Here is a 27385-nt window from a genome sequence, read left to right as displayed (position 1 = left end):
GGTAATGGTGAGGAATTGAATGATGTAGGCTTGTTTCGATCAAGTTTACAAGCCTCTAGGTAAAGGACTGCGAGGTTTCAGGAGAATTTTGATCAGAATTTACTATGCTGAGAGAGGCCAGTGCTGCAGCGTGTTGTCCGACTTGAACCATGGGGGATAAAATCGAAAAGACAGCATAGCCCTTAGGGCTTCAGCAGGACGACGACTAGAAGACGTTCTTTGTATATCCAATTTCAAATTCAATTATACATAATGATGAACACAGGTGCCCTCTAAAGGTGGCTGTAAACAATAAACGATACAAGGAAACAAAGATTTGAATTGTTGAATGCATGTTATATTCCGGGGGTAGGCGGACATTCAAGTGTTGGGCAATTTGGTGTCTTTGACCAAGACTCGTCTTGCGTAAAACACGATTGCACCCCTCCAGTATACCCACCATTAGATGCCTGCTCTGCTTTTTACTTTTCATTCAACAATTTTATAAACTACTTCGTTGTCCTCTTTAATATTGGAAACTCTTATAATATAGGTGATAATTTAATTTTTCTTGGGTCATTATTTTATGGAACTTTATATATTATTATTATTATACTTTTATTCAATGGCCAGGGTTGAAAAAATGTTTAAAATGGAAATGAATGCGAAAATTTATTAGCAGACCACTAAGCAAATACAAGAAAATTCATTCTCATAACTGAAGTATTGATTGGCCAAAAATTCATTCCACCTCGCAAAGACGCTATTGGCGTAGCAGCGTGCGGTACATGAATTAAACGGTTTACCGAGTTAATGTTTTCAAGATTCTTCCAAAGTAAATTTTATGAGAAGTCCGCATGAAGAGTTGACTGAAGCTCGCATCGAAACGTAAATGGATTAAAGACAATGATGGAGGGCTGATTGTACTCATCCCTGGAAAAACAAGCAAATATATATCATTTACATTATTTTTTGAATGATTAAATCTATACAATGGGGGCCCCGTTGGAAATTTTCATTTTATGCCCTTGATTATGCCTTGTCATTATTATTTTGACGGCTCCTTTGTTTCTTTGGCATAAACCGACCGAGCATTAAGTAAATGTAATTGAATGCCGATCTGGATAATCAAAGTGAAAAGCAACGGATAAGAGTCCCATGTATTCTGCGCCAGTTGCTTTCATATGCCAAATGAGGTAATCTAAAATGAACTAATTAACTTGCCAGCTTTTTTCTGTACTATACAAGCTGAACTTTTAATCCACATTTTGTGGTGGTGATTACTGTAGTTTAAAAGTGGTGGCAATGAATTACTTGATCTCATCTTCATTCTGATGCTGTCTGATAAATCTAGCTTGATTACCATCCTGGCACGCTATCATGACCCTTTTCCCATACCTCCTTTACTCTGTCTATTGTGGACAAATATGGACGCAGCTGCACCTTTTTTCCCTCTAATCACTGAATTGTATCCCATATCATCGTTCATAAATTGTGGCTTCAGATTACTCCTGGAACTTCCTCCTTCAACATTTTCTTCAACTCCTAATTGCTATACTCCACCTAAAGCTCACTCAAACAAAGATGTCAATTGCCCCCTTCATTTATTTAAGGCTGTTCTTCTCATTAGTAATACATAACCATCACTTCATTTTCAGTTTATGCTTAAGATGACGTTCGACTACGTAATGAGTGCAATCTACCTTACACTTACCATAGTTTTACTATTTCTATGCAGGATGATGACTTTTTCCATTTTTTTGTGCAGTTTTTCATCTACTCAGTTCAGTCTTTCAATATAATTAATTAAAATGTATGCCACACATTTTTATTGCCAACTCCGTGAATCTACAGAAATAGAGATCTTTCCATGCATATGTTCCTTGGCAGCTACATTGTGGAACAGAACTGCATGCATATGTTTTTTGTTCCAAAAGTATGTTACTCTTTCAAGTATCCATATTTCACTACCTTGCTGTTCCTTTTATCCAATTTGCTTTTCATTAAATCCGGAACGATCTTCATTCGTTCTGCTTGCACTAAATTTTTAATGTTTTAGTGGTAACTTTTCTAAATGTTGATAGTCATGGAGGAAATAATACAAGGAACAATTCTCATTATCGGTATCACAAACCTTTATTTGTCCCAAAAATGTTTCAGTTGTGAACTGGTACAGGCATATTCTATGGAAAAATAATGTATTGATTAATAATGTCATGGTCCAACCAGTCATTGAACAATTAGAGATGTGAATTGCCTCTTCCTTTAATTTAAATCATTACTTTGACCAAACCAGCTTGCTTAGAACTACTCCTCCCTCTTGCTGTAAGGCTCCAAGGGGCCGCGAGTGATGTGGGCTAGGGGCGAGCAAATGTGCGGAAACCTCTGGATGCAGCTACTGGGAGAAAAGTGTGAAGCCCACTAACTTGCTTGGAGGGCAGCCATCTCCTTCCCTCCACCAGTGCTCGGGTTTCCACTGCTCCCCTCGGGCGATGTCGTGCTTATGGTCGCCGTCCAGAAATCGGCTGTGCTTGGAGACGTGCGTGTGCAGCGCTGACCTTCATCCGTCTTTCCATTAAAAATTGCTGTTAACCAAGATCCAATGAATTATGTTTGCAATCCAATGAATTATGTTTGCAATCCAATGAATTATGTTTGCAATCCAATGAATTATGAATGCATTATGTTCATACTTATTTCAGTCAGTGTAAATAAATGTATTAAAAGAATGCAAGAGATGAAATAAATTTGATGAAAAAACTCTAAACCAGTCTGCACTATACATTCGTAATCACCTTCGAAGTAACTGCAGAAAAGTGTTTGCCCAAGGACATTCAAGAACTTGGTGAGTTGTAACCTTCACTCGAAATTTTGACTTCATTCAAATTACTTAGCCTGACGAAGTCTAAATTGCGAGCTAAGGTTACGACTTATGTGAAATCCTTCATCCTTGAACTTTAGACAGCCTACCAAATTTTTGGAATTTTATGATGGTAAGTAAGCATGTTGGGGATACTATGAATCATGGAATACTCACGAGCTTTTGAATGACCTTGAAAAATCCAAGAAAAAAATTGGCATAGGTTCCCTTTAGACAGTAGGGGGAACCCTCAGAGGGTCCATTCACCTCGGGTATGTCGCAGTCAGGGTTACCAAGCCCACCCACCACCCTTATACCCCAGGTCGGGTGCTTGATTCTTGACTTCGAGATACTACGTTCCGGCAATTATTTTTAAATATTCTCAGCATACATTTATTACTTAATGAACGCAATCAAAACTCACACTATTGAGTAGCAAATTATTTTCTCCAAGAAACCATTACATCAAATTTTAAGAATTCTTTAATACAAATCCTTGGTCTATGCTAACCGATCATAAAGCTCTTCGCGGCTTAAAATCTGTGCTACTATATTTCCGATTGCTACACACTTCCTGGACGCAATCTGTTTAAGAGTAATGTCTAAGAGTAGGGCTCTTCTGAACTTAAAATATTTTTCTATATCTGATCCCCATGGACTGCTTCCAAATTTATTGTCACCATCATTAGTTCACGACTTATTCTTTTCTTCCTTCAGCCCACTAAAAATCTTTGAACAAAACAGCAATACACTCTCTTAAGGACTTACAGAACATATGCTCCTTCCCCTGGACTGGAGGCTTTTGCCGCTCTTTCTCTAGTCTTTATGGTCTTTGCAAATTTTAACCTCCCGATTTTCTAGGAAGTGGACATTTTACTTTTTGCCACAATACCCTTTAATTATTCATCCATTTGGATACTCTGTTCTTCTCTTCTGTTTTTTATTCTATTGAAATTATAATTTCTTGAAATGCACCTTGAGCTAATGAACATAACGAATTTATAAAATATCTGAATGAGTTTTTCCTGCTTAATGTTACAATAAAAAGTAAGGGGCTCACTACTTTTGTCACCCTTCCTTTCATTCAAAAATAAATACTATTTGGCTGATTTCATTTTTTATCACAACCGTTGAATTTATCTCTCTTCTGCTACCAAATTTGTCATTTTTCTATGGAAGTTATTTGAACTGATAATAGTTTCTTTTGTACTTTCCGATTTAGCAAACTTGCTGGGCAATTAGATTTTGCTCTGCTTGGAAGAATTTAAAAAAAAAGATGAGAAAAGAAAATGGAAGGACATGAATACAGAGTTTAAGAATTAATTAAGCTGGTTACAAAGTGAGCAAAACAAGCATGGTGGAAGATGCGGTGTGAAGGCTACGGAGTTAATGTAAAATTGGTGCCCTATACAGGAATGTTAAATTACTGTTCGGCAGAAAGAAGGGAAAATCTGTGTTAACTGAGGAGGCAGGAAAACTATTATTAAGACCAAAACAAAGACGTTACTTTAGCAGGTTATCTTTCATTTTTTTCAACACTCAGCCTCCAATGCCTTGTCGACTGTTCATGCGCACTTCTCATAAAATTGAGCTTGGAAGAATCTGGCAAACAATCAACTCGGTAAACATTATCATTCAATTTCCGAAAGGCTAAAGATATTTTAGCCTTCCAGCACTTAATTTATTTCAATGTCTGTTACTTAGCGATCTGCTTATACATTTTTCAATTCATTTCCATTTTAAACATGTTTTTCAACCCCGGCGATAGATACATGTAAATACATGAAAATTTTAAAATATATACTTTTCTAGCAAGTGTAATAATGTATATGAAGGTAGCAGATGATTGCATTTGCGAGTTTTCGAACCGAAGACATACTTGCCGCGGAAGAATATCACAGAATGATTCACTGTCTATAGCTCACGACTATGGTCGTGCGTGATTACAATTATAGGATTGAGGGAGGACAAAATATCCGTGAAAATGGAATTCAAGCATTTTAAAGTCCTCGCCCACTTCTGCGTTTCCCTACTTTTGAAATATGAAACTACACCAATCTGATAAGATCTATCTGCTACATTTTACCCTGAAAAGTGCTACCATTTAGTCCATATAAACACATCCTTCCTATTTTATCTTACACTTACATGGCTGCACAGGAATATGAATCAATCCCAAAATCTTTATTTGATTTCACTTCTGCTAACTGTCCTTCCATCCTGCAAACAAGTATGCCTGGACGTAATATATCCTCCTCAATATCCCACTTTCGACACCGAAATACTTATGCCTGATTAGCAATAGTAATTCGGGTTGCGAATGAATCAGTTGAATGATCGATCATTAGAAATAAGATGAAGTTCATTTTTAGTGAATAAGAGTATATATCAATGTGGATCACTATGAAGCAGGCCATATTGAAATTTTTAGAGCGAACATACAGCTATAGCCAACAAGTGAATGAAAACATAAAATTAACAAATGATAGGGAAAAATGAACATGGGGTGGGGTTACCCAAAGAGTGAAATGGACGCGCTTCACAGGACAGTGAAGGCACTGTCAGGAAGAAAGGGCAGTCAATCCAGACAAAACAATGTGGCGGGAAAATTATTGCACCAAGAAATCTGCAAATAATAGAGAAAGATTACACTAAGTAGCTATAATTTAAAGAAGGCAGGGCACAAATGAATTAAACATGAAAAATTTGGGTGATTAAAAAACTGAACGAAAACACGAATTAACAGAAAAATGAAACACTTAAATTGAGACAGGAATGGTTGGCAGGTCAAGCTATGCGGCAACAAAGAAAATATTAGCATACTTTCAGCAAGATACTGGAAAATCGGACATCGCCGAACACATCGTCGGCCGAGACCACGCCATCGAGATCCGCCTTCAAAAGAAAAATTTCAATAGGGATTCAGGTTTTCATTTGAGCAGTACCTGGAAACCTATTCTGAAATGCATCAGGGAAACTAGGCAGAACGCTCGGCCAATCACGAGGCGCCCCGACAATGGTGGGTCTGGGGACCAATCAGATGACACCTGAGCCGTGGAGACGGGTAAATAAATAAATATATTTGAAACTTTTTGGCGGAACGGCAATCAGCCCTGATGACGATGACCGAGTCGGGAATCGAAACGTCGGCAGCTATGGAGCCATTGACCCGGTGGAAGACCCGAGAAGAATTCACCCAATGCTACTTATGCTTAAGCAATGATTAAAATGATGTTATGACAACTATGCTGTTTTTAAAACAATTTTATTTCAATCAAAATACAACAATCTTTTGAGTTACATGAATTATCAATACAATTTTGTTTACATAGTACTGACCTTTGATATAAATAAAATAACAGGTCTAACAAATATCCAAGTTATTAAAAACTCTTCAATATCAAGTCACCATGACAGACCAACTAAATTATAACTTTGACAAATAGTTAAATACGAAACGGTGATATGCTTTCTTGAAGGTATTGAGAGAATGAAATAATAATTGAAAACATCTGCAAATAACTCCAATATGCCAGCAAGTTTTCCAAAAATACTAATCGTGTAAATTTGTAATACTCCTGATTCACCACAGTAGGCTGTTTATAAATTAGAAATGAGTAATAATAAAGACATTTCCGCAAAATACATATCATTACAAAAGTCTTAATTTTCTTTATAGATTATAAATAATTGTAGCAATGATAATAAAAGTCATATTTTTTCATGTCCCAACCTAATTAAGTACAATAGCCACCATCAGTCCTGATGGCAGAAAAGCTTTGTGCTAAAATGAATAAGACTTTCATGTAAAAGCATAAGCTTTCCGTATGGATCTTTCATCACAGCACACCCTTACTTTTAGTTCATAGGGAACAAATTAACTTGGCTTTATGAAAAAGAAATATTTTTGTGCCCGCCTAACATATTCTTATGTTTATTATTAAACTGGGCAACATTTTCATTTAGCCTCATTCACAATAATTCTTTCATATCCCACGAAAAGGGATATAACACAAATGTTGCTCCTTCTGGCTGACATGATATAAATCATGCATTTACAAAAATGATTTTCACTAGGTGTCCTTTTCTAAATTAATTTACGATTTATATGTTATAATTAAAGGAAATATTTAATGTAATATATTTGATAAAGTAACACTGTTAAATGGTAAATGCAAATTTTCACTTTTCTTGAAACACTTTGACTGAAACATATTGTGATTAATTCATATTTTAGGCCATCTTGCCCACTAAAAACAATGTAATATTTATTATCTGGTTCCAGCATTGTAATAAATTCTTAACTGGATATATTTTTTATGTAAAAAGAAGAAATATTTAACTACTCTCCTGATGAATCAAATGTGTTATTAAAAAATTACAAAGTTGTATAAAAATGAACATCATCTAGTGAGTAGAGTATCACCCTTATTTTTATTCCTAATAAAATTGTCCTTGGGAAGTCAAAGGTAATGAGCAATTTCTTTTTGGCTTTGATTATCCTCCCATTCAACTAGTGAAAGTGCATTGGGCCTTCCAAGATAAATTACAATGATTATGCCTGTAACAATAAGAACACCAGCAATAGTGACCTGATACAATGGCACTGCCTCTAATTTTGTCACTGCAATACTCAGTGAAAAGACAGTAATACAATTACTGAAAATGGAATGTATGCAAATATTTTACGAGGAAAAATACAGCACTATGGGAGAGTGATGGTGATCACATTTTCTATACAAGGGCAACCACTTACAAAGCCAACAGTCGTTCCATCTTAGAGAAACCAATGCCAGCCATTGCAAAAGCAGGATCTGTACAAAAAAAGTGAGACTGGTCTTTCTATGTGAAAGAAGCATACCAGTCGGAATTCGAAAGCTGGTAAAACCATAGGGAGTGTTTTATTGGCAGCCAAGGGCTGCATTTTGAAGGTGATAAGTATGATTAAAGGGGTAATCAAGTACTTATTCAACCAGTCTCATCTTTCTTTGAACAGAACTTGTTTTGACCACTTCTATCATAGAGGGAATAGAATCGCCAAGATAATTTGTGCTAGGCATAAAGTACACATATGTAAATTAAGAGACAATAGCTACTAAGAGGTGGAGGGCATTATCATTAAGAACAACCAGAAACAGGGGAGGTACAGGGAGGGGGGGGTGGGAAGTGGTAACAAGGGATGAAGGAAGGGGGGAGGGAGTGCAGTTCGCATACCACATTGAAACAGCAATCATTGAATATATTGCAAGTTTCTTCGCACAAATGATGTAAAGGCATGATGATAATTGTCAAGACAAATCTCCACAGATAAAATGGGCATCTCCATTACTCACACCAGTGACCAGAGAAAGGCACTGGCTATTGTACTGATCCCCCCCCAACCACCCAGGGGTCGCCGTTGCTTTGCATTTGTATAGTACGATATTGCCAATAGCATTGAAAAGCTGTTGAGATACACACATTTAGTAAAAATCTTGACATCCTTGGGATGGGAGAGGAATGGGAAAGGGCACTCATGCTCATGGATTGAGGGTCTATCCTTTGAGAAATCTCCTGGCCATTGCATTGCTTGAGATTTCACCTTTTCGACTATGTCAATATCACATATGTACTGTCTTAGGTTATATACCTAATTCATCAATAATTAGAGAGGAATAAAGAGCATACTAGCATATGAAAGGCCACCAGCACTCAATAAATAAACACATTTGGCCATTTATGAATGTTAATTTCTTACTTTTAAATTTGATGGTATAAAGCATGACTACATGGAAATTCATTTTGAGTAATGAAGAATACAGTTTATTTTCCCACACTTTAATTTTTGGCATGATTAGGTTCAATGCATATGCGTCGAAACTAGTCATACTATACCCAAAATGGTCGAACCTCAATTAAAAGCAAAAATGCCATAGTATATTCTTCTTCATCCTTCAAACTTCCGGGTATTTACTAGGATCAAAATTTTCACTGGACAATGGTAAACATTAGATTCATGCCAATGAAGAAACCTATAAGCTCATAATCTGTCATTCATATCCTGCTCATAGCATAATGCCCTCTATCCAACTCTCTCAACCCTTGCATAATGAGATTGATTTCACATTGAGGAATAAACAAAATAAATTTCATAGCATGCAAGAAACTTAAATACATCATTGATTATGTCAACTAACTAAAGTCCATACTTAAAATTCTTTTCATGAGAGAATGCACAAGTCAATGGGGTTAAAATTTAAGAAAACACTCTCCTTGGTTTTAACAATTATCCTTGCATTCCTTTCCAACTGCATAATATTTACACAAAGACTTTTTCTAATATTCCAACGCTACAATTCGTACAAGTATAAGGTATTCAGAGGAAGGATTAAAATCTATAAAAATATTGCAGAGTCCCACCTTTCATGCACCACCTGGGAGCACATAACAATCACAAGGAGAAGTTGCACGAATTCTAATGGTAATGCATATACTCTACGGCCACTTTCAAATTCTTAACGCAAAAAGTTCACATTGCCCATGTATTGTTCATCCATGTGTATTTTTTTTAATTATTCAAAACATAATAAAAACCAAAAGTTTCGCAATGCTCTGAATAACTTGCATACTAAATATTAAGAACATTCAAAATTCTAGCAGAAAAAGACATGAATAGTGAGAAAATAGAACTTTTAATTGTGACAACCAGGAATAGACTTGGAATACGAGTTAAGTGATGAGGACCCCAAAAAAATTATGTCATAAACAAAGGAAACTGTAAATTCCAACATGGCAAATACTGTAGTACTGTATTTGAGGCTCCTTGTACATCTGGCTTGGCTAGAGGCTTCCTGATGCAATTAGTATGGCATATAATCAGAAACTTCTTACAAGGAATGGCCAAGGCACAGTTTATCATCCTGTGATTTACATGGCAAATAAATGGGTGTTAGTGAAGAGACTAAAAATTGTATCCAAGGCAATTCTTTAATACGACGAGTGATTCAACAACTGCGTAAACACGGAAATTGCAAAATTGCATCTTCATTTCATTAAAATGTACATTTTTTTAACTGTCTTAGGTTGTCAATTTATAACTGCAAGGCAAATGTCCTTTTAGTGGCTTGCTTTCAATGAAGCAGGATTTCTGTAGATCCATAGCACCATCAGCAATTCTAAACAGAATCAAACTTAGGATGTCTGAGAATCTGCCCTTATCAGCTGAGTTTGTCAATTTGGATCAACAGCTCGAGAAAGTGCATAGATCCAGCTATATCACCAGCAAGGACCCTGGACTCCTAGTTAAGTTTAAAGAGAGTCAATCGGTGACAGACAAAATGTTCAGACAGAGCTAACTTAAAAAACCAAGTTTGCTTGCCAAAGTATGGTTTCAATCCAAGATGATATTTTAATAAATAACTCCAATATTGTTTGCATTTCGAAGATGAATCAGGACCATTCTTCCTCTTTTTTCCTTCCAAAACGCTCAATGGATAATGTGTGGCCAAAAGTAGATGGAAGATTATTATAAAAGCAGTTCTGTCCTCCACCTTGGGATTCATATTTACATTCTCACTCAAAGGAAATTGAGAGCAAGAGGGATGTACCTTTAATCTATGGTCATTTCAGACCAAGATGCACCTAGGTATTCCACCAGGAGAAGAGACAGGAATGATGAATACATCAAGCAATGGCAGGGATCAAGTGACTCAGATGCTAAAGGCATTTTAATTTGCTCGTTAGATTTGCAGTTTGTTTACATATTGATTAAAGTTTTCCTCGCATATAAAGATCAGTCCAGGCCATCAAAAATGTATATAAATTCAAGAATGAAGGGAATTTGAAGTTTCAATACACACATTTAAAGGAGATGGTCGTCAGTATTCTGTAAACCACCTGAAAAATGTTAGCAAAATGTGAACTCACTATTTCTTTATGTCCTTGCTATGAAGTAAATGTTTTTATATTTGACTTTGCGTATATACTTTGAGATAAGCTACTGATACTATATCCTGTTACTCCCCCCCCCCCCCAAGATACTACTCCCTTCGTGGCTTGTTCATTTGGAATAGCATTGCTCTCAGGAATTCACTCGGTCAGGTGTTACATCAAGTGCACACACCAACGAAAACTTATTTTGAATTTGTTTCAAAGAATTTATACAATGAAATAAAATTAGATACATGCCACCTATGAAACCTATGAGGACCGAACGTGCATTTATGGAACTGGTAACATTAAATGCAAGAAACTTTCATCACAAATATAAAGTCATTTACCATGGTTGCTATTGGAGATTTTCCCGGTACTCTGGTTTAGAATAACAATATAAATAAAAAATTTAAAAAACCTAAACACACAAATCTCATTTTATGATATAGCTTAGTACTCCTTAGTCAATTGATTATTGAAATCCATAGCCATTTCCCTAAGGCATCCGTTTTATATCTAGCAGAAAAAATGGATCTTTCAATTTAAAAGAAAAATTTTCAGAAAGGTATCGCACTATTTCATCAAGAAGAATCATTTTTACATTCAAGAAATCATAATTAATGATTCCACGCTAGAATAAGGTAACAAAGAAAGTTAAGAGGTATTAAATAAGCAATTTCAGAGGCTGTATTTTTCCTCACTATTAAAACATATTTAAAATAAAAATTTGTTCATATAGGCATTGGTCACTTAAACTTGCCATTGTGACAAAAGAAGTGAAATTTGGAATGATATTTTCGGCTTTAAATACATAACATCAGTTTAGACATCAGGATGACTTCCAAATTCAAACCCCTTTTGTAGAGATCAGATCATAAACTTCACCATAATTTTCAGTCTACATTTCGCCTTTTCACATTTATATAAACAGAATATCTTGCTAATATTAAAAATTAGCAAATGATTAATACTGACCATAAAATACTATCTTTTAAGTTGCCAATATCCAAAATAATTCTTTTCAATTTAGTAGATAACACATGACTCACAACAATTAGCAACATCAATGCATAATAACTTTAATGATCGTTATTAACCAGTATAAATTCTAGTGGTGTGAATTTCATGACCAATAATTGCAAACAAAGGAAGGCAGAGAAGAGAATAAAGAAAAGTTGCAAATTCAAAGTGAAATTGTGATCCACTTGAAATGCAGCCACTGCTTATAGGGAAAGTCAACTTCATCTGCTGGGAACTGATCCGTGGACTCCTTTGAAAATGGTATTTTCTATGTATCTTATTTCACAAATCACTCCCTGGAGTGACAAAGGCAGGAGGACCCAACCGCACTCCATTTTCTTCCCTAGATCCCATTAGCACCCACATTTCTCTATCAAACCTCTCCAGCTCTGCCCTCTGGTCTTATTCCATGTCCTGATGACAGTTTTCAGCTTTTGGTCCAGTTAAATCTCTACCAACACTCAGGTTCCACCCAATGATCACCCTTCGCCACCAGAGCCACCGTACTGCAGAGCCATAAGGCCATGGGGGCCATAAGTCCAAAATTAAGTTCACAGAAGATTCGGTTTGCTACCAGCTCTTTCAAATGTGGTCAATTAAAGAATAAGTTTTCACTTCCTTTTCTCCTCCCTACCCTGTTACTCATTCCTCTGCTCCTCCAAATTCATTTTTTATCCTCAGTCATTGGCTATTCAATTCACACCGTATTAATTTGCGGCCAGAGACCAAGGTGTCCCAGCAGAATAATGAGCTAAGATTCAAATTATCAATCTGAGCAACTTACACCACCATGGTGGCAGTTCACTGACATTTCATACCAGGACCTAGGCCCAATCTCTTCTACAACTCAGAGGGCTAAACACATAATAAGGAAATGGAGGCTTTGCTAAAAACTTTAGTAATTTGAAGCATTTTGAAATACTTCAAGCACTCCATTTCTTTTAATCAAACTTCCAAACGTATAAAGACTGAAAAATATGGCAATACAGTTCACAATAACTTATCCAACGTCCAAAGAGATGGATTTGAAATAAGCACTGGTAGGTCTTAAAACAGATTACAATGAAAGGAATAGTTAATTAAGCACCAATGCCCTGCTGGCTGACCAGATTTTATATACAAGTTAGAAATAAACAGATTCCTATCAAGTTAACAATGAACTCACTTTCAAATTTGAGGCATATTTTGTTCATCACATGTCCAACACATTAGTACTCCTCAATCCCATTCATTCAGAGCCATCAAACAAATGGCTACTGGAGCTGGACATAGTTAGCAGGAAAGAGACCATATTGGCCTTTGGAGAATCCACGCCACCAACCTTCATCGATCTGAAACGTCAGTCAAAGGCAATCGAATAAGATATAAGAAACTGGGACAATTCACTTCAAGCTGAACACAAAAAAATAATCAATAGTTAACACTCGCTGAGCTGTTCATGCTCTTTATGTTTTGTCATCCATTACATTACCCTTTCTGCAATAGGTGTTGAGACATGTTTACACTCATGACTGAAACATAATGTAAAAATCCATCTAAATGAAAAGAAATGTTTTCTATAGTTTTAGAAACACACACAGTAATTACTCACCAAAATAAATTGTTTTTTATTTTCAAAATTTGGCAAACTATGACAAGAGACTGCAATGAACAAATAATCCTCCCTCAAGCAAAAATGTATGTCTCGTGACATTTTTTAAACCAATGGTCTATTTGCCAATTGTAAATTAGCTAACTCAATAAAATAAATTTGAGTCTTCAATCGAGAGGAGCAGACATTTAGAATATATACTAATCCAGGCAAATACTCCCCTCACCCCACATACCACACCTTTGAAAACAGCTGATTCTTATAGATCAACGATACACTTGTAAGGCACACTTAGTATGACACTATACACCCTACATCATGGTAGATTATTTATCAGCTCCACAAACTCCCTACCCCACTTTCTTCTGTTCCATATTTCCAATCATTCCCTCCCATTGGTCACCAACGCCGCCAACACTCCATTCTCTCAGCAAGCCTCTTCTCTCACTGGTATATTTCTCCCTACAAGGTTCCCTCTCCTCCACTTCATTTGCTTTCATTTCAATCCTTTTAGCCAATTTTATTCCTTAAAAATGGTACTTTAGCATGGACTAAATTTTAACTTTTTTTTCATTTTGTCAAATTTCTTCAGGGTCCCATTTCCTCCTCATATTACCCTTGATAACAATGACTACCCACCACGAGATCCCAGGGTCAATCAACCAGAAGGATTCTTTAAAACATCTGTAAAATACCTGCTGTTCATTATTTTATCTACCCTACAAAATATTGATGTATTTATCAGTTGATTATATCTAAAATGCAAACCATTTGAATCCCAAAATATCAGAAGTATAAGCATAACCTTATGTACAGTAAACTTTTGATAATATCAAGAGTGCTAATGAATGCACAACGAAGCACGGATATTAAAAAAACTTGGATAACCAAAATAAACGCAGAAAATATGGTTGTGTGATATATAAATGGATATATACAGGGTAACTCTCCTTTTTCATTGATTGTGATCAATAAATCGAGTTTTTTAGTAATGGAATGAACATTTCCTTTGCTTTTTAGCCATTTTTATAAAATTGTAATTCTAATAGTTTCACAAAAGCACAGAACTATCTGATCAAGTGAAGAGCAAAACGTATTTTTCTCATTAAGCTAAACCAATCACGTAGCCAGGGAAAAACAAATGAGTGGCAAAGGACGAATATTAACAAAGAGCTGCCGATATGGATTCATATTCGTCAAATAATAGACCAATTAAAATTTTGCAGTATGAGCAGTTAATGACTTATTTGTGGCAGAGTAAAGCTATGTATTCGCTCTTGTCTCATTGGAGAATATGGAATTTCAGGGCTATAAATTTGAAAGAAATGAAATTGGGAAGGTATGGATTGTAAAAAAATTTTAAATTAAAACAGTAAGTACTAATGATAACTTCTTTTTTTGTGGAATTAAAATTTTTTAAGAATTTGTTACAAAAAAGTACGTCAAAATTTCCAATAATTTAATTTTCTGGACAATTGTACTTTTATTAAAATTTTGCAGTTCAGGGAAAAGAAAGAGAATAGCATGGGTAATCCACAAAACAGATAATCAATGATTGCCCAGCTCCAATCATATTAGTAAATTTTACAGGCTCATATGACTGAACGCTTCAGCATAAGATTGTTCACCCGTTAAAATGAATAGCATATCTATGCACTAATACTCTGTGGCTATACCACATATATCTGACATGGTCAGCAAATAACTTTATCTTGATGGTTTTCCTTTCTATGGCCCAAGATAAGGGCAGCATTATGATTTAATAGTATCATACTGCATTAATCAGCTCTATTAAAATATTTTCTGCGCATCCAAAAGGCAAAATGAAGTAACAGGCATGGTGAGATTCATCTCTTCCAACAGCCTATTCTTAAATACCGAGTTGAATACAAATCTCATTTCTTCCGGGTGGAGGAATCACACTTTGCCAAAGTACGATGTAATTGCCCTTATAAATGATGTCTTACTCTCACGCCCTACGGAGAATTCCACTCTCATTTAATTATTGGGTCTTCTGTTTGCGAGCACCTCCACCCATGGATCACACCACTTTCAAAATTCAAAAAACACTAATGAAACTATTGATGCACCTTGCTCGACCCCTTCCTATTTAAAATACTTGATCTGCTTCCCGTTTCTTTCTTTACATGCATCTGCCTACTACATGTAAAAACAATGAGACTGAATGTCAAAAACTTTGAGTATCACGAATTTATAAACTAGGCACAAAAATAATATACCTAGGTCTGTTGCACAATCATTCTATAGCAATGGGACCAATCCCATGAATTTAGTACTTAACAAGTTAGACAATGAATTCAACAGAATAAAAAGTTACACAACTCTTCAAAATAAAAGTATTACAATTTTTACAGTCCTCACCCACTATTATATTCTATCCATTATTTCTGGGAGAAATGATTTTTTCTAACGGATGCGCCTATTTTCATTGATTTGGCATGCATCTTCTATTTATGTTTACCGTTTCAATGTTGTTTTTATGCTTCAATTGAATTTGACCCGACACAAATATGCTACATTATGCATGTATCATAGATATAATCCCTGGAAAAACAAATATCAATATTATGGAGGATGAGCTCTTTCCAACAATAGATTTTCAGTGGTGACCACGTCAATAATAGCCTTAAAAAATACTAAATATTCATATAACAATTACAATTCTGTTAATTTTTTTAGCAGTATAAGTCAAATGTTGTAGAGAATATAAATATTTAATCCATTATCCACATTTTGTGTGAATCCCTAGGTTTAGAACTCCATTTTTTCATATTTAAATGAGAAAGGGGATCGAGATGGTGCGGGGGCTAACGTACTGGCTTCCCATCTAGAGGGCCCGGGTTCAAATCCCCAAATATTTTTCAGAGGTATCTTGATCCCTACTTGAGGTGCTTTGCGGAGGGCACTTTGAGTGAGTACGCCATCCGTCGGATGGGACGTTAAGCTGTGGACCCCTTGGCGCCTTGTGTAAAGAGTAGGCTAATGCCGACACCGGGTTTCTCTCCCCCCTCCATCCTTTCCAGTCCATCCCTTATGGTAAAAAAGACCTCAGCAGTCGGTCGCCTCCCATCAATACTACTACTTAAATGAGAAAAATTAAATACGACTGCATGGAAATTTGTAACAGTTTTCATAAAAATAATTCTCCAATCTCCTGCTCTGTTTACATTGTTTTTGTGGCACTACCACAAACACAGGCTGAAAAAAGGCCAAAGTGATCACTTTTGGAGGATGGATTTTGGCCAAAATCTATTTCATTCATCTACTGTGAATAAATAAAGATTTTAAATATAAAATTCTACATTGCTCAGGTAAATAACTTCTAAGGTATTTTACAAATAAAAAAATCACATACACACAGACATCATTTGGAAAATGAAAATGTGTTCCGGGAACCTCAAAACAAGTATTTCTGTTGAAATACCAAAGCCATATTTTTTCATGAAAACAATATCTTCCCCTATCAGACGAATGGAGAAAATAATGAATGATTAGAGGACAAAATGATTTGGGAAACACACATTATAAATAGGGTAAAATGAAATAAAAGGAATTACCATTTCTATTTTGGTGATTATATCCCCAGGATCAAATGATATCTCATCTTCTGCCGCTGAAAAGTGCCAAAGATAAAATTCCACATTATGTACTGTTTAGGTGTGCAAATATAAAAAAATGTGCCCTGAAAAAGTCTCAACGATAATAATTTGAGAACATTTCAAAATATGCCTACCAAATTATTATTTGCACATGACATAAAAAAGCATCAGAATAGAAAGAGAATGCTATAAATGGAAGCAACTAACGTATCCATTTTGAGTTTCTAATGGCATATCAATGAAAAACAATGCACAATAATTCAAGCTATGTTAAAAAGAAACATACGTAACTAGTTTCCCCACCAGTTAAAGCACAGAGTAGCATTTGCTTAATTTTGGATACCCTATTTTTCAAACAATATTATCATCATCATCAATCATTACAAGAGGGATTTATATTGCTTAAAAATTGAAACTAATGACTGAATCTTCGATCAGGGAGACGACAGCACCCCTCTAAATTCTAATTACCCCCAGCAATTAATGCAATCTCACCAGCTTGGTAATCATAAAGGGCCATGGCAGTGTACTGAGGCCCAAAATCTTCTTCCACGTATTCTTCTTCGGTCTGAGCAGAAGGATCAGCCTCTGTGTCAGCATCGGGGACATTTTCATAAATAACCGCTGGGACTGCTTCGACAGAGTCCTCAGGACTTTTGCACGATTGAGGAGCTTCTTCAACTGCACTTTCCTTAACCTTGCTTTCTTCACCAACTACAACTCTTTCCGAGGCCTTAGTAAGAGACAAAATTTTAAGAAGCGTCAGGAACTTATCCTCCTCCAGGGACTCATTGATCCTCCTTCAAATTGAATCTAAAATAGAATCAGCGGCCTTGTTCCAAAGTCAAATCAAAGCTACGGAGTTAGGTAAATGTTCAGTTACTAGAGCACATGAATTTAAGCATAATTTTTAATTATTATTCATTTGAATAACATTCTCAATTATCCAATGCATAATACCAGAAAATAAATTTAATCAGATGAGAATTTTAAGAAAGTTATAGATTTCACTGAAGTACACAGTGTAAATTAAATAGACACTCAATAGTTAATACAGTATGTAAAAGTTAAGGACATATTTAAAAACCTTTGTTGAAACATTACCTATCCTTTTATGCATGTATGTATGTATTATAACAGCATACATTGATCTTTTGAGTTTAAATCAAAGTTTCTGCAACGTGATTGGAAATAATAAAACAAGTGTCCATGAGTATTTGCCCCGGCTGAGTTTACTCCCTCCAATGGACAGAGTTTGTGGCTTGGACAGCACTAACCACACCAAGCTGCTACAAAAGTGTTATGTTGTTCCACTAAAAGATGGAACAACATATCACTTTGGCAACCCATGGCATGCGCTTGGCAAGCCTGAAATCTGACTTACACAGAAAATAGGCAATGTGGAGAAAAGGAGAAGGTTGCTGGGAGAATTACAAAGATAGCACGACAAGCAAACGCAGGGGATACTGAGATTCAAGGAGATGTTGAACACTAAAAATAGAGAGGAGAATGCCTGGTGGGAAGGGAAACCAGTATTTCTCTCTCTAACCTCTTGAAAATATCACCTACAAAGCATTCCAAGTAGTCCTAGCCTATTGGAAACCCTTCAGCATATAATCAAACAAAACTTCACTCTTTTCAAAACAATTTAAAATATTTCATTATATTTTTATTATTTTTTTCTTTATTTTTATTTAATCCCAAACATAAGGTCTCCTATATTTTTTAGAAACAAAAAATCTGTTCATTATTTATAATATTTACATAATTTTAAAGACTGAACATCTGTCTATTTTTCAACATAATTGCCATTTTGGTCGATAGATTTTTATAAATGCTGGGGCAGTTTTTGTATGCCCATGTCATAGCAGCCTTGTCATTCAGGAAGCACTGAACCTTATTTTTAACCTCATCATTGTCACTGAAGCGCCTTCCCGTCAAATGTTCTTTCAACTTGGGGACAGCAGTCTGCTCCAGTATTTCTCTCTATTCCATTTCCTAAACCATCTTCCCTGTTCTACATTTTTGAATGAGACACTCAACTTCATTATTACTAAATTCTGATCAGAGTCCACATCCGCTCCTGGGAAACAGATTGATCACGCTATTCTGAAATATGTGCCTAACCATGATATAGTCAAACTGATACCTCCCTGAATCCCCAGGCATTTTCCATGAACACCAATGCCTTTTGTGTTGTCCAAACCGAGTGTTGGTGATGATTAACCCACGTCTCCAGCAGAACTCTTTTCATTTCTCCCCACGGTCATTTCTTATGCCTAAACCGTAGTTCCTAACCTCCTCACCACCTCTTCCTTTGCCTACCATCGTATTCAAAGCCCCCATCACTATCAAATGCTTCCCTCCAGGAATAATTGCAATCATTTCCTCCAACTTATCTTAGAGCGTATATAGAATAATTTTTATCAAATTGAGAGCAACTTTATTACAATGCTTTACTTACTAAATTAGTTTTCCACACCAGAGAAATTTTTGACCCAGATACAATTTTTGTATGCTGTTGTGTGTTAAAATTATGAGTAATGGTTAATAAAAAAGAGAGATGTAAATGGAAGCAGATGAGCTCACCTTCAGCTTCACTTCAGCGGCACTGGGCAGGGCGACGCCGTGGATGGAGGTTCGTATCTTTGGGTGTTCGTCCTCCTGCACGCCTTCACCAGGTCCCTCCTCCTCCCCCTTCTCCTTCTTCGCCTCTTCCGCCGCCTTCAGCCGGCTCTGCCGCGCCTCCTCCTCCTTCTTCTGCCGCAGCCTCTCCTCTTCCTCCTGCTGCTTCCGCCTCCTCCTCTCCTCCTCCACCGCCGCATTCCCCCCCTGCGCACCTGACGACCTCGACATTGACTCAAACTTCGCCCTCAGATTCGATGGCTTGGCTCCAGCTGCACAGTGAAAGCAATGAATCAACAAACAAACTGAGAAGAGCAATTTCAAGAGAAAAGACAACTGAATAACCACCAACGTAATTCGTTACGGCAAACCCTTGCCAATACCCAACTATACTACGTTGATCAAAAATTTCCCGGAATTTATTCAGAAAATTAAAAATACAAGTTTATTCATCTAAATCTATATTGTCCCCTTCAAAGTAATCCCCATCGACTGCAACACACTTATGCCAGCGCTTGATCCAATCCTCGAAACATTTTTTATATTCGGTTTTCGGTATGTCCATCAGTGCTTCCTGCGATTTTTCCATTACTTCCTCTCGGCTGCTAAAACGCGTTTCCCGTAATGGTTTTTTAACTCGATTGAATAGAAAGAAGTCACAGGGAGCCAAATCAGGTGAATTCGGTGGCTGTTGGATGGTATTTGTTGCATTTTTCGTCAAAAAATTACGAATAATGATAGCACTGTGCGACGGTGCGTTATAATGGTGCAAAATCCACGAGTTTTCTGCCCACATTTCTCGTCTCTTTCGGCGAATTGCTTCACGCAAACGTCTCATAACGCCCAAATAATACTCTTTGTTTACTGTCTGGCCTTCTGGCAAAAATTCATGATGCACTACACCGTTGTAATCCATGAAAACCGTCAGCATTGCCTTCTTTTTTGACTGAAAACGACGTGGTTTTTTTGGTCTCGGCTCATTTGGTGAACGCCATTCACTTGCCTGATGTCTGGATTGCGTGTCGTACTCATAAACCCACGTCTCGTCTCCAGTAATGATCCTTTTGATGAATGTGGGATCGGATTCAGCCTCGCAAATCATGTCTTTTGCGACGTCAACACGGTCTCTTTTTTGCATGAAATTGAGGTCTTTTGGCACCAACTTTGCTGCTACACGAAGGAAACCCAAATCATTAACCACAATGTCTTGGGCGGATCCATAGGCAATGTTCAAGTCCTCCGCTATTTCTCTGATGGTTAATTTGCGGTTATTGACCAACATTTCTTTTACTTTATCAATTTTTTCACCGACTTTCGATGTCGATGGTCTGCCACTGCGTTCATCATCTTCGATTGACTCACGACCACTTCTGAACCGCTCGTGCCACTGGTAAACGACCGTTTTTTTTAGAGAATCGTTGCCGAAACACTTTTCCAACATTTCCAACGTCCGTGCGCCACTAAATCTGTTTTTTACGCAAAATTTAATACAAGTTCATTGTTGCAAATTTAAATCCATTTCTGAAATTGTAAAAAATCGCCAACACACACAGAGATAGATGTACTCTTGGCTACGTAACTTTTGCAAATGTCAAGTTATGACACTAAGATTTAAAGGGAATATCAACAACAGATGTACCAATTTAACAATAAAAACAGAACTCAAATCGGAACGATGGGAGCGCCACACGATGGTTATTCCGGGAACTTTTTGATCAAGGTAGTATGGGGGCAGAGGTTCGGATGATGCAAAATCTGGATTAGCAATGGATTTGACATATTCAACCTCTCTTGGAATTTGCACCACTATTTGTGTGTGTGTGTAAATGAGAAGGACTTCAAAAGACTTAATAATATGAATAGGAAGCCTCAACGGCCTGAGAATTGGTGTTCTAAAGCCCTTGGGAGGGAGAGTGTCAAACGGTTGATTTCAAGAGGCTGTTTATTGGCCCAACTAGGAGAAACAAGGATGGAGCACACAACGCACTTCAGGCATCTTGACTCTATCACTATGAATCGACTCGCAACTTCACTGAGCATCTGCATCTCAAGGATGACACAGCAGGGATTTTACAATATGGAAACTGCAAAAGGAGAAGAGGAGTGAAGAAATAAACGCCCGCAAGCAGACGGAAATTGTCACCCAATACAGAGACAAATAGAGGGCATTGCGCAATGGATTTGTTGTTGAAAACCTGTCACCCTTCTTTTCCTGCAGCATCCTCCAAGCCAAAACTGCTGCACCACCCTACTCACACCTTACCCCCCCAAGGGGTCAAGACCACTCCGCTGTCCACACCCCCCCCCCCAGTCCCATCAGCCCCCATTTCTAAGCACACTGTTGCACTGAGTGAACTCAACCCACCCCTCCATCCTTTCCTTCTCCCCCTCTCAAGGGCTCCACGAATGGCCATTTCTAACAACTCTTGCACATGAATATGATACTGTGCAGTGAAAGAGAATGCACCCATTGAAGTGGGGAAATTATGAATAGATATTTTTATATCAAATTCATCAAGTCATGCCTAATGTTATTCAGTTTAACTGAAATGTGTCACTTTTAAAATAAATTCTGAATTTACCAAGTAGTTTCATCTTTTCATGTTAAGATGGAATTACACAAGGCCAAGGGTTTTATAGTCAACTTTACTTTGTATATTCATTTTTAAATTCCATAATTTTAAACATGCATATAATACGTATACATATTACCAATATCAAGACTGGGTTTCTCATATGTGGTTCCAACTTTTTCTGGTGTGTCATCAAAACCATGGGCAGACTTGTCAACTCGGTCACTCTGAACTCCATACACTCCACCGAAGCCCTAATGGAAAATCATCAATCATTATGGACCTAAATATATAACTGATAGCAGTACATTTCCACTGAATAAAATTTATTTTACAACCGGGTTTTGATGTATTGGATAATCATCATCACCTGATGATCATGCCAAAACCTGGTCGTAAAATACATTTTATCCAGTAGAAGAGTGATATTATGTTCAATTTCCACCACATCACGCCTGGCACAACTCAACTATGGACTAATTTAAGAATAATTTACATGTATCACCACAATCACTGCGGTTTTGAACTAAACAGCAGAAACTATTTTTTCCCTACACTATTGCATAGAAAAGCACCATGTTTAATACTTAGGTAAATTAGTGAAATAATGGACTTCAAATAAATAAGGCATCTTTCCACATCAGGTGAAATATTGGAATTAAAAAAACATAAATTTGTGTAAAATATTGAAGTAGCACAAAATACTATCATACAAATTAAAATTTTAGCCCTCTCATAAAACATGCAAAATTGACTGATGGCGAGTAATGATTTTTTAAGAACGGGTGGAATTGATTGCAAGCCGTCTCCAGGTGTGATGCATATGGCTAAACAAATCCTTAATCGCTGCAGACATTAATGTGATCCTTCACGCTTTCCAATTGCACTGCTTCATCTCCCAGGACCCACTCTTAGCCGACATTCCAACCTCCTCACACTCCCCATCCTTCCTCTCATGTCCCTTTACCCCTCCAACACACACAAATGCATTGAATCAATTATACCTTCAAATCTATGTCCAGATTGGCTTAGTATCTGCTCTAAGTGGTAGTAGAGACTCCATATTCTCAACCTCGCCTCAAAATAAAGACGACTCTCTATCTACCAAAGTTCCTCTGTATTTAATCTTCTTAAGATGAGTAAACTAATGGAGCAATCTTCAATTACTGCTTTTGTCAACACTCTGTGGACTTACAAAGTAGTATTGTACAGCTTGAAGCATTTTTAAAGAGCTACGAGTTCGTAATAGTCATACCTTTTCAATTTGACAGGTGACAAAACAACTGCAAAGTCCCCAGTGAATTGAGCCAGCAATTATTAAGAGTAAGATTTAATAGGTAGGTTGCAAATGGCCAATAATTAATTCAGACGATTTATAATAACCTTAAGGTTTCAAATGATTCAACACATATCATAACTAGGACTATCATACATCATATCCTGGAACTTGATCATATCCCTTCGTAATATAGGTAGCTAATGGGTGAATAATACCTAACTCCATATGTTTTTCTCTTTCATCGTAACAAGATTGTGTCATACTAAAATGCAGTCCCCATTTCCTGTATAACACCTACTGCAATGCTCAAACTCCAACCAGATGCTCTAGAATCCATTAGTTACAAGCTCCTTTACCACAGCCACCTCAAAATCAATTGCCTGCCTCCCAACGAGAAAATTCCTTCCCACTAAAAAGCTTCAGCTTGTTTACCCATTTTCACCTTGTTATCCCATACCCTGATTTCACATTTACACACCTATTGCAGTGCCTGAGTATGCAGTGACCAACTAAGATAAATGCAGCAATGGAAACGACCGTATTAATTATGAAATATTTTAAGTTCTATAGCTTACAATTCCTTTTTTAAATTTCACATAATGCTGGCAAATGGTCCCTTGGTATTTTAACTGGAGCCTCACAACTGCACACATTGTTATATTTTACCCATAAACGTATGAAAAAATAAAAATCCTTGAATTTTCTAAACCATAGTACATAAGAAAACATTCATTCCATACTCTCCTCACCTCATTGCTTACCAACTTGAAAAGAGTGAAATGCTCCCACACAAAAAGCCACAGAGCATTAAACATTTGCCAACCTTTTTGTGATCCGTTTGGCTTTCGTGCTTGTGCAAGGGGTCGTGGTGGTCCCAGCCAACAGCAGATTTATCCTGACGGTCAGCTTGCAAACCAAATTTTCCTCCAAAACCAACAGTGTAGTCTTTAAAACAACAAACATGAGCAACAAATTATGTTCATGCAAGAGCATAAGTTTTTACACAAAAAGTGAACTTAAATTACATAAACATTAAGAACTAACCAATGATAAAAGTCATCAGTGGCTGTCATCAATTGTGGAGTATTTCAGGCAGTGGCTTATCACAGCGCTAATGTGGTCAATACGTTCCAATATTATATTTGAACAGTGAACTTGACAGAGCAGATAATCACTTATATATCAAAAAAATTAGTTTTTTGAATGTTATTTTGAATGTTGATTTAATGTGGTAGCATTGGCAGTATCTCATTGCCGTAATGCTGTTGACTTAAAGCAGCTTGTCTTCCACAGTAGCTACATTAAAATGAGGATAATTATTGCCAAAAATACATCAATGACACTCTGTGTTCTTTTTGCTTTTTTTGTTTTCTGGGAGTAACACCTAAAAACTAACTTATTACAAACATTAAACATTACTGATTCACTTGGAATATACATGTAAATTCATTGAAGCTAATCATGGCTAAAATTAAGAAAATTATCTCCAACAGTATGATGATGATGCCATAAAACCCTATTTAATTACAGGCTTGATCTGATATACTTTCTTTAACTTCAACATTAGCTAAAATATAAATATGAAACAGCTACAACTACAGATCTACATACAACCATATTCTTCAAAATCTCGAAAAAAATTACATCAAACCACACAAATCTAACAACTGCAAACACTAATATATAACACTATCTGGTAATAACAAACTGTTGAACATACAGAATGCATATGATAGCATGCAATTCTACTACTTTTAATTAATACTCAACCATTTAGGTCTCCCTAACATTATCACACATCATGTAAGTACCTGTCTCCATGGCACAAATTCAAATAAATAGAAATATAATTAAAAGTCAAAATTTATTCACGTACAATTTTAAACAATGGTACTTGAAATACTCACTGATTGGGCATACACTATTTTCCTTCAGGGCTAAAGATCCTAAACAACTACGGACAAGCTGAGTAATATTGAAATAATAACAATTCAGTTGAATAGTCATTTGTCTGTCTGTCTTCTGCTTAACTATTCACTCGCAAATTTTAAAAAACATGGCGTAAACAACAGGTTGCATTCCCTACCCAAGCCACATGGCCATTTCACCTCAAACCCAAAATACCATTCCAGTCATACATACCATAATTATTGATTAGTGTAATTTTGCCCTGATTTGTGCCCTGATGTAACTTAAGCATTCCAACAGTTTGCATTAAATAATGGAACAATTGTATCATCTTATCTCATATTATCTCTGGACTTCATTTAGAAACAGCCTGAATATTGTCCAATTAGCACATATTTTAATCCTGCACCATTGAATATCTTGTACTAGTGACTCAGCCACTGCAACAAGGGTTCTCCAGTCTAGCATTATTCAAGCCTGCAGCACAGGAAGATCAAATGAGCTCAGTGGCATTACATTAACAGTTATGGAGGCTCCTTTTTAATTCTGAGGCAAATGATTGTGTCATGATTAGCTCCCTAAAATGCAACACTGAACTGAGTGTTGTTAGTCACCATGGCACTCACTGCATCCCGTCATCTGACTTGCTGTGAGCAGTCTACCTGCTCAGAGTGATAGCCTCCAGATAGTCAGAGCCTTTTAATAACAATGTATTTCCAAACAATTACATACTGCCCTTTTGCATACATCAGATTGCATTCATCAGATCATGGGCATTAGATTATATATCAAACTAACCAAAAGTATCAAGGATACAAAGGGAACTGCTGCATTCAGGCATAAATTAAAAAGATATCTACAGCTCAATATGTTCTACTTGGTTGACGAATATCTAAACAATATTCCCAACCAGTAGGTTCATACTTTTAGTTTCTAGCAATGGTCATGGTCTGATTCATGTTAATGATCAATGATTTTTCTGAATTTGATATTGCATGTGCATGTTACAGCCAATGTTCATGGGTTTGTACCAAACATTTATGTAACTATGAGCATCATTTCTTTTATGTATCTTAATTGGGCCTGTGTCTTTGCTCCTCTTTGACGTGCCTTATATCATGTACATACACCACCCACCTGGTATTTTTGTATTGTGATCTCTGGGCAAATAAAAAGTAATGATAATAATACATACATCTTCTATCATATTTCTCTTCATTGCTACAGTTTTGTTCTTTCCTTGAGCCCATAATTGGTGTAAAGTCACCATAAATGTGCCAAAATCACTATGCTAAACTAACTCAAATTATTATTCATGAAAATAGTAATGGGAACATAAATATACAAGTACAGAAACTTGCTATATGTGTCCAAATGCATATCAATTTTTAAATTTTTTCTTGCAGTCTTTTCATTATTTTTCCATTGTATTTTTAACCAGCCCTCCTGCACTGCCAGTAGTGTATTTAGATCAGTAATTAAGAATGTTAAGGATAGTTGGCAAAGAAACTCTTAATGGAACACTTAACAATCAGATACACAGCTTTAGTTCACTTCATTACATAGATATAGCTACATAATGATCGATAAAACTTTCTAGTAATTGCATTAGCCATATAATTATTTAATATTATTCATTTATATCATTCCTCTTTTTCATTGACCAAACCATTATGCAGAACAAAATCCGAGTATTTCTACCAGATGTTTTGGATCATTTCAAATTTAAAAGAACTGCAAGGGTTTAGTTAGAGATTATAGAGAAATTAGTTAGGCAGCAACAAATAGGAACTTCAAATAATCACATTCGATACAGTGTGGCTTGTAGAAGACTGATTCTATCTAATGATCCAAAATAAAGAGATTAGATATGCTGAAAATTTTTCTTGCAGCATTTGAAACCTTCTGATATACTTAATTCTGCTGAGTATAAAGTAAGTATATGGCATTAATTATTGCTCTTTCGGACAATTACATTATATGTACAGATTTGAAATAAGAGGCACATCAGTTACTGAG

The 27385-nt window shown here is 36.3% G+C and overlaps 1 protein-coding gene across 4 annotated transcripts in view; it reads right to left on the bottom strand.

Annotated features, from left to right (window-relative positions):
• Nucleotides 1-2480: 2480 nt before the first annotated feature.
• LOC139694739 (src substrate cortactin-like) overlaps nt 2481-27385 on the bottom strand; it is a 45991-nt gene continuing 21086 nt past the window's right edge. For 2 of the 4 annotated variants that reach the window (XM_071593239.1, XM_071593240.1), the window contains exons 7-12: nt 24282-24403; nt 22319-22433; nt 19571-19878; nt 17477-17714; nt 16940-16995; nt 6095-13101 (exon numbers count right to left, since the gene is read on the bottom strand). In XM_071593239.1, coding sequence (XP_071449340.1) covers nt 13024-13101; nt 16940-16995; nt 17477-17714; nt 19571-19878; nt 22319-22433; nt 24282-24403 — 917 coding nt within the window. In that variant the 3' untranslated portion in view covers nt 6095-13023. Of the gene's footprint in view, nt 2565-6094; nt 13102-16939; nt 16996-17476; nt 17715-19570; nt 19879-22318; nt 22434-24281; nt 24404-27385 lie in introns of those variants that run through there. The other 2 variants (XR_011702208.1, XR_011702207.1) reach the window with 2 other exon arrangements.

The sequence above is a fragment of the Hetaerina americana genome, unplaced genomic scaffold, assembly GCF_022747635.1.
Source record: "Hetaerina americana unplaced genomic scaffold, ioHetAmer1.1.p SCAF_54, whole genome shotgun sequence".
NCBI classification, from domain to species: domain Eukaryota; kingdom Metazoa; phylum Arthropoda; class Insecta; order Odonata; family Calopterygidae; genus Hetaerina; species Hetaerina americana.
The sequence above is the reverse complement of the archived record's forward strand: the minus strand, read 5'-3'. Positions and strand labels throughout refer to the sequence as shown.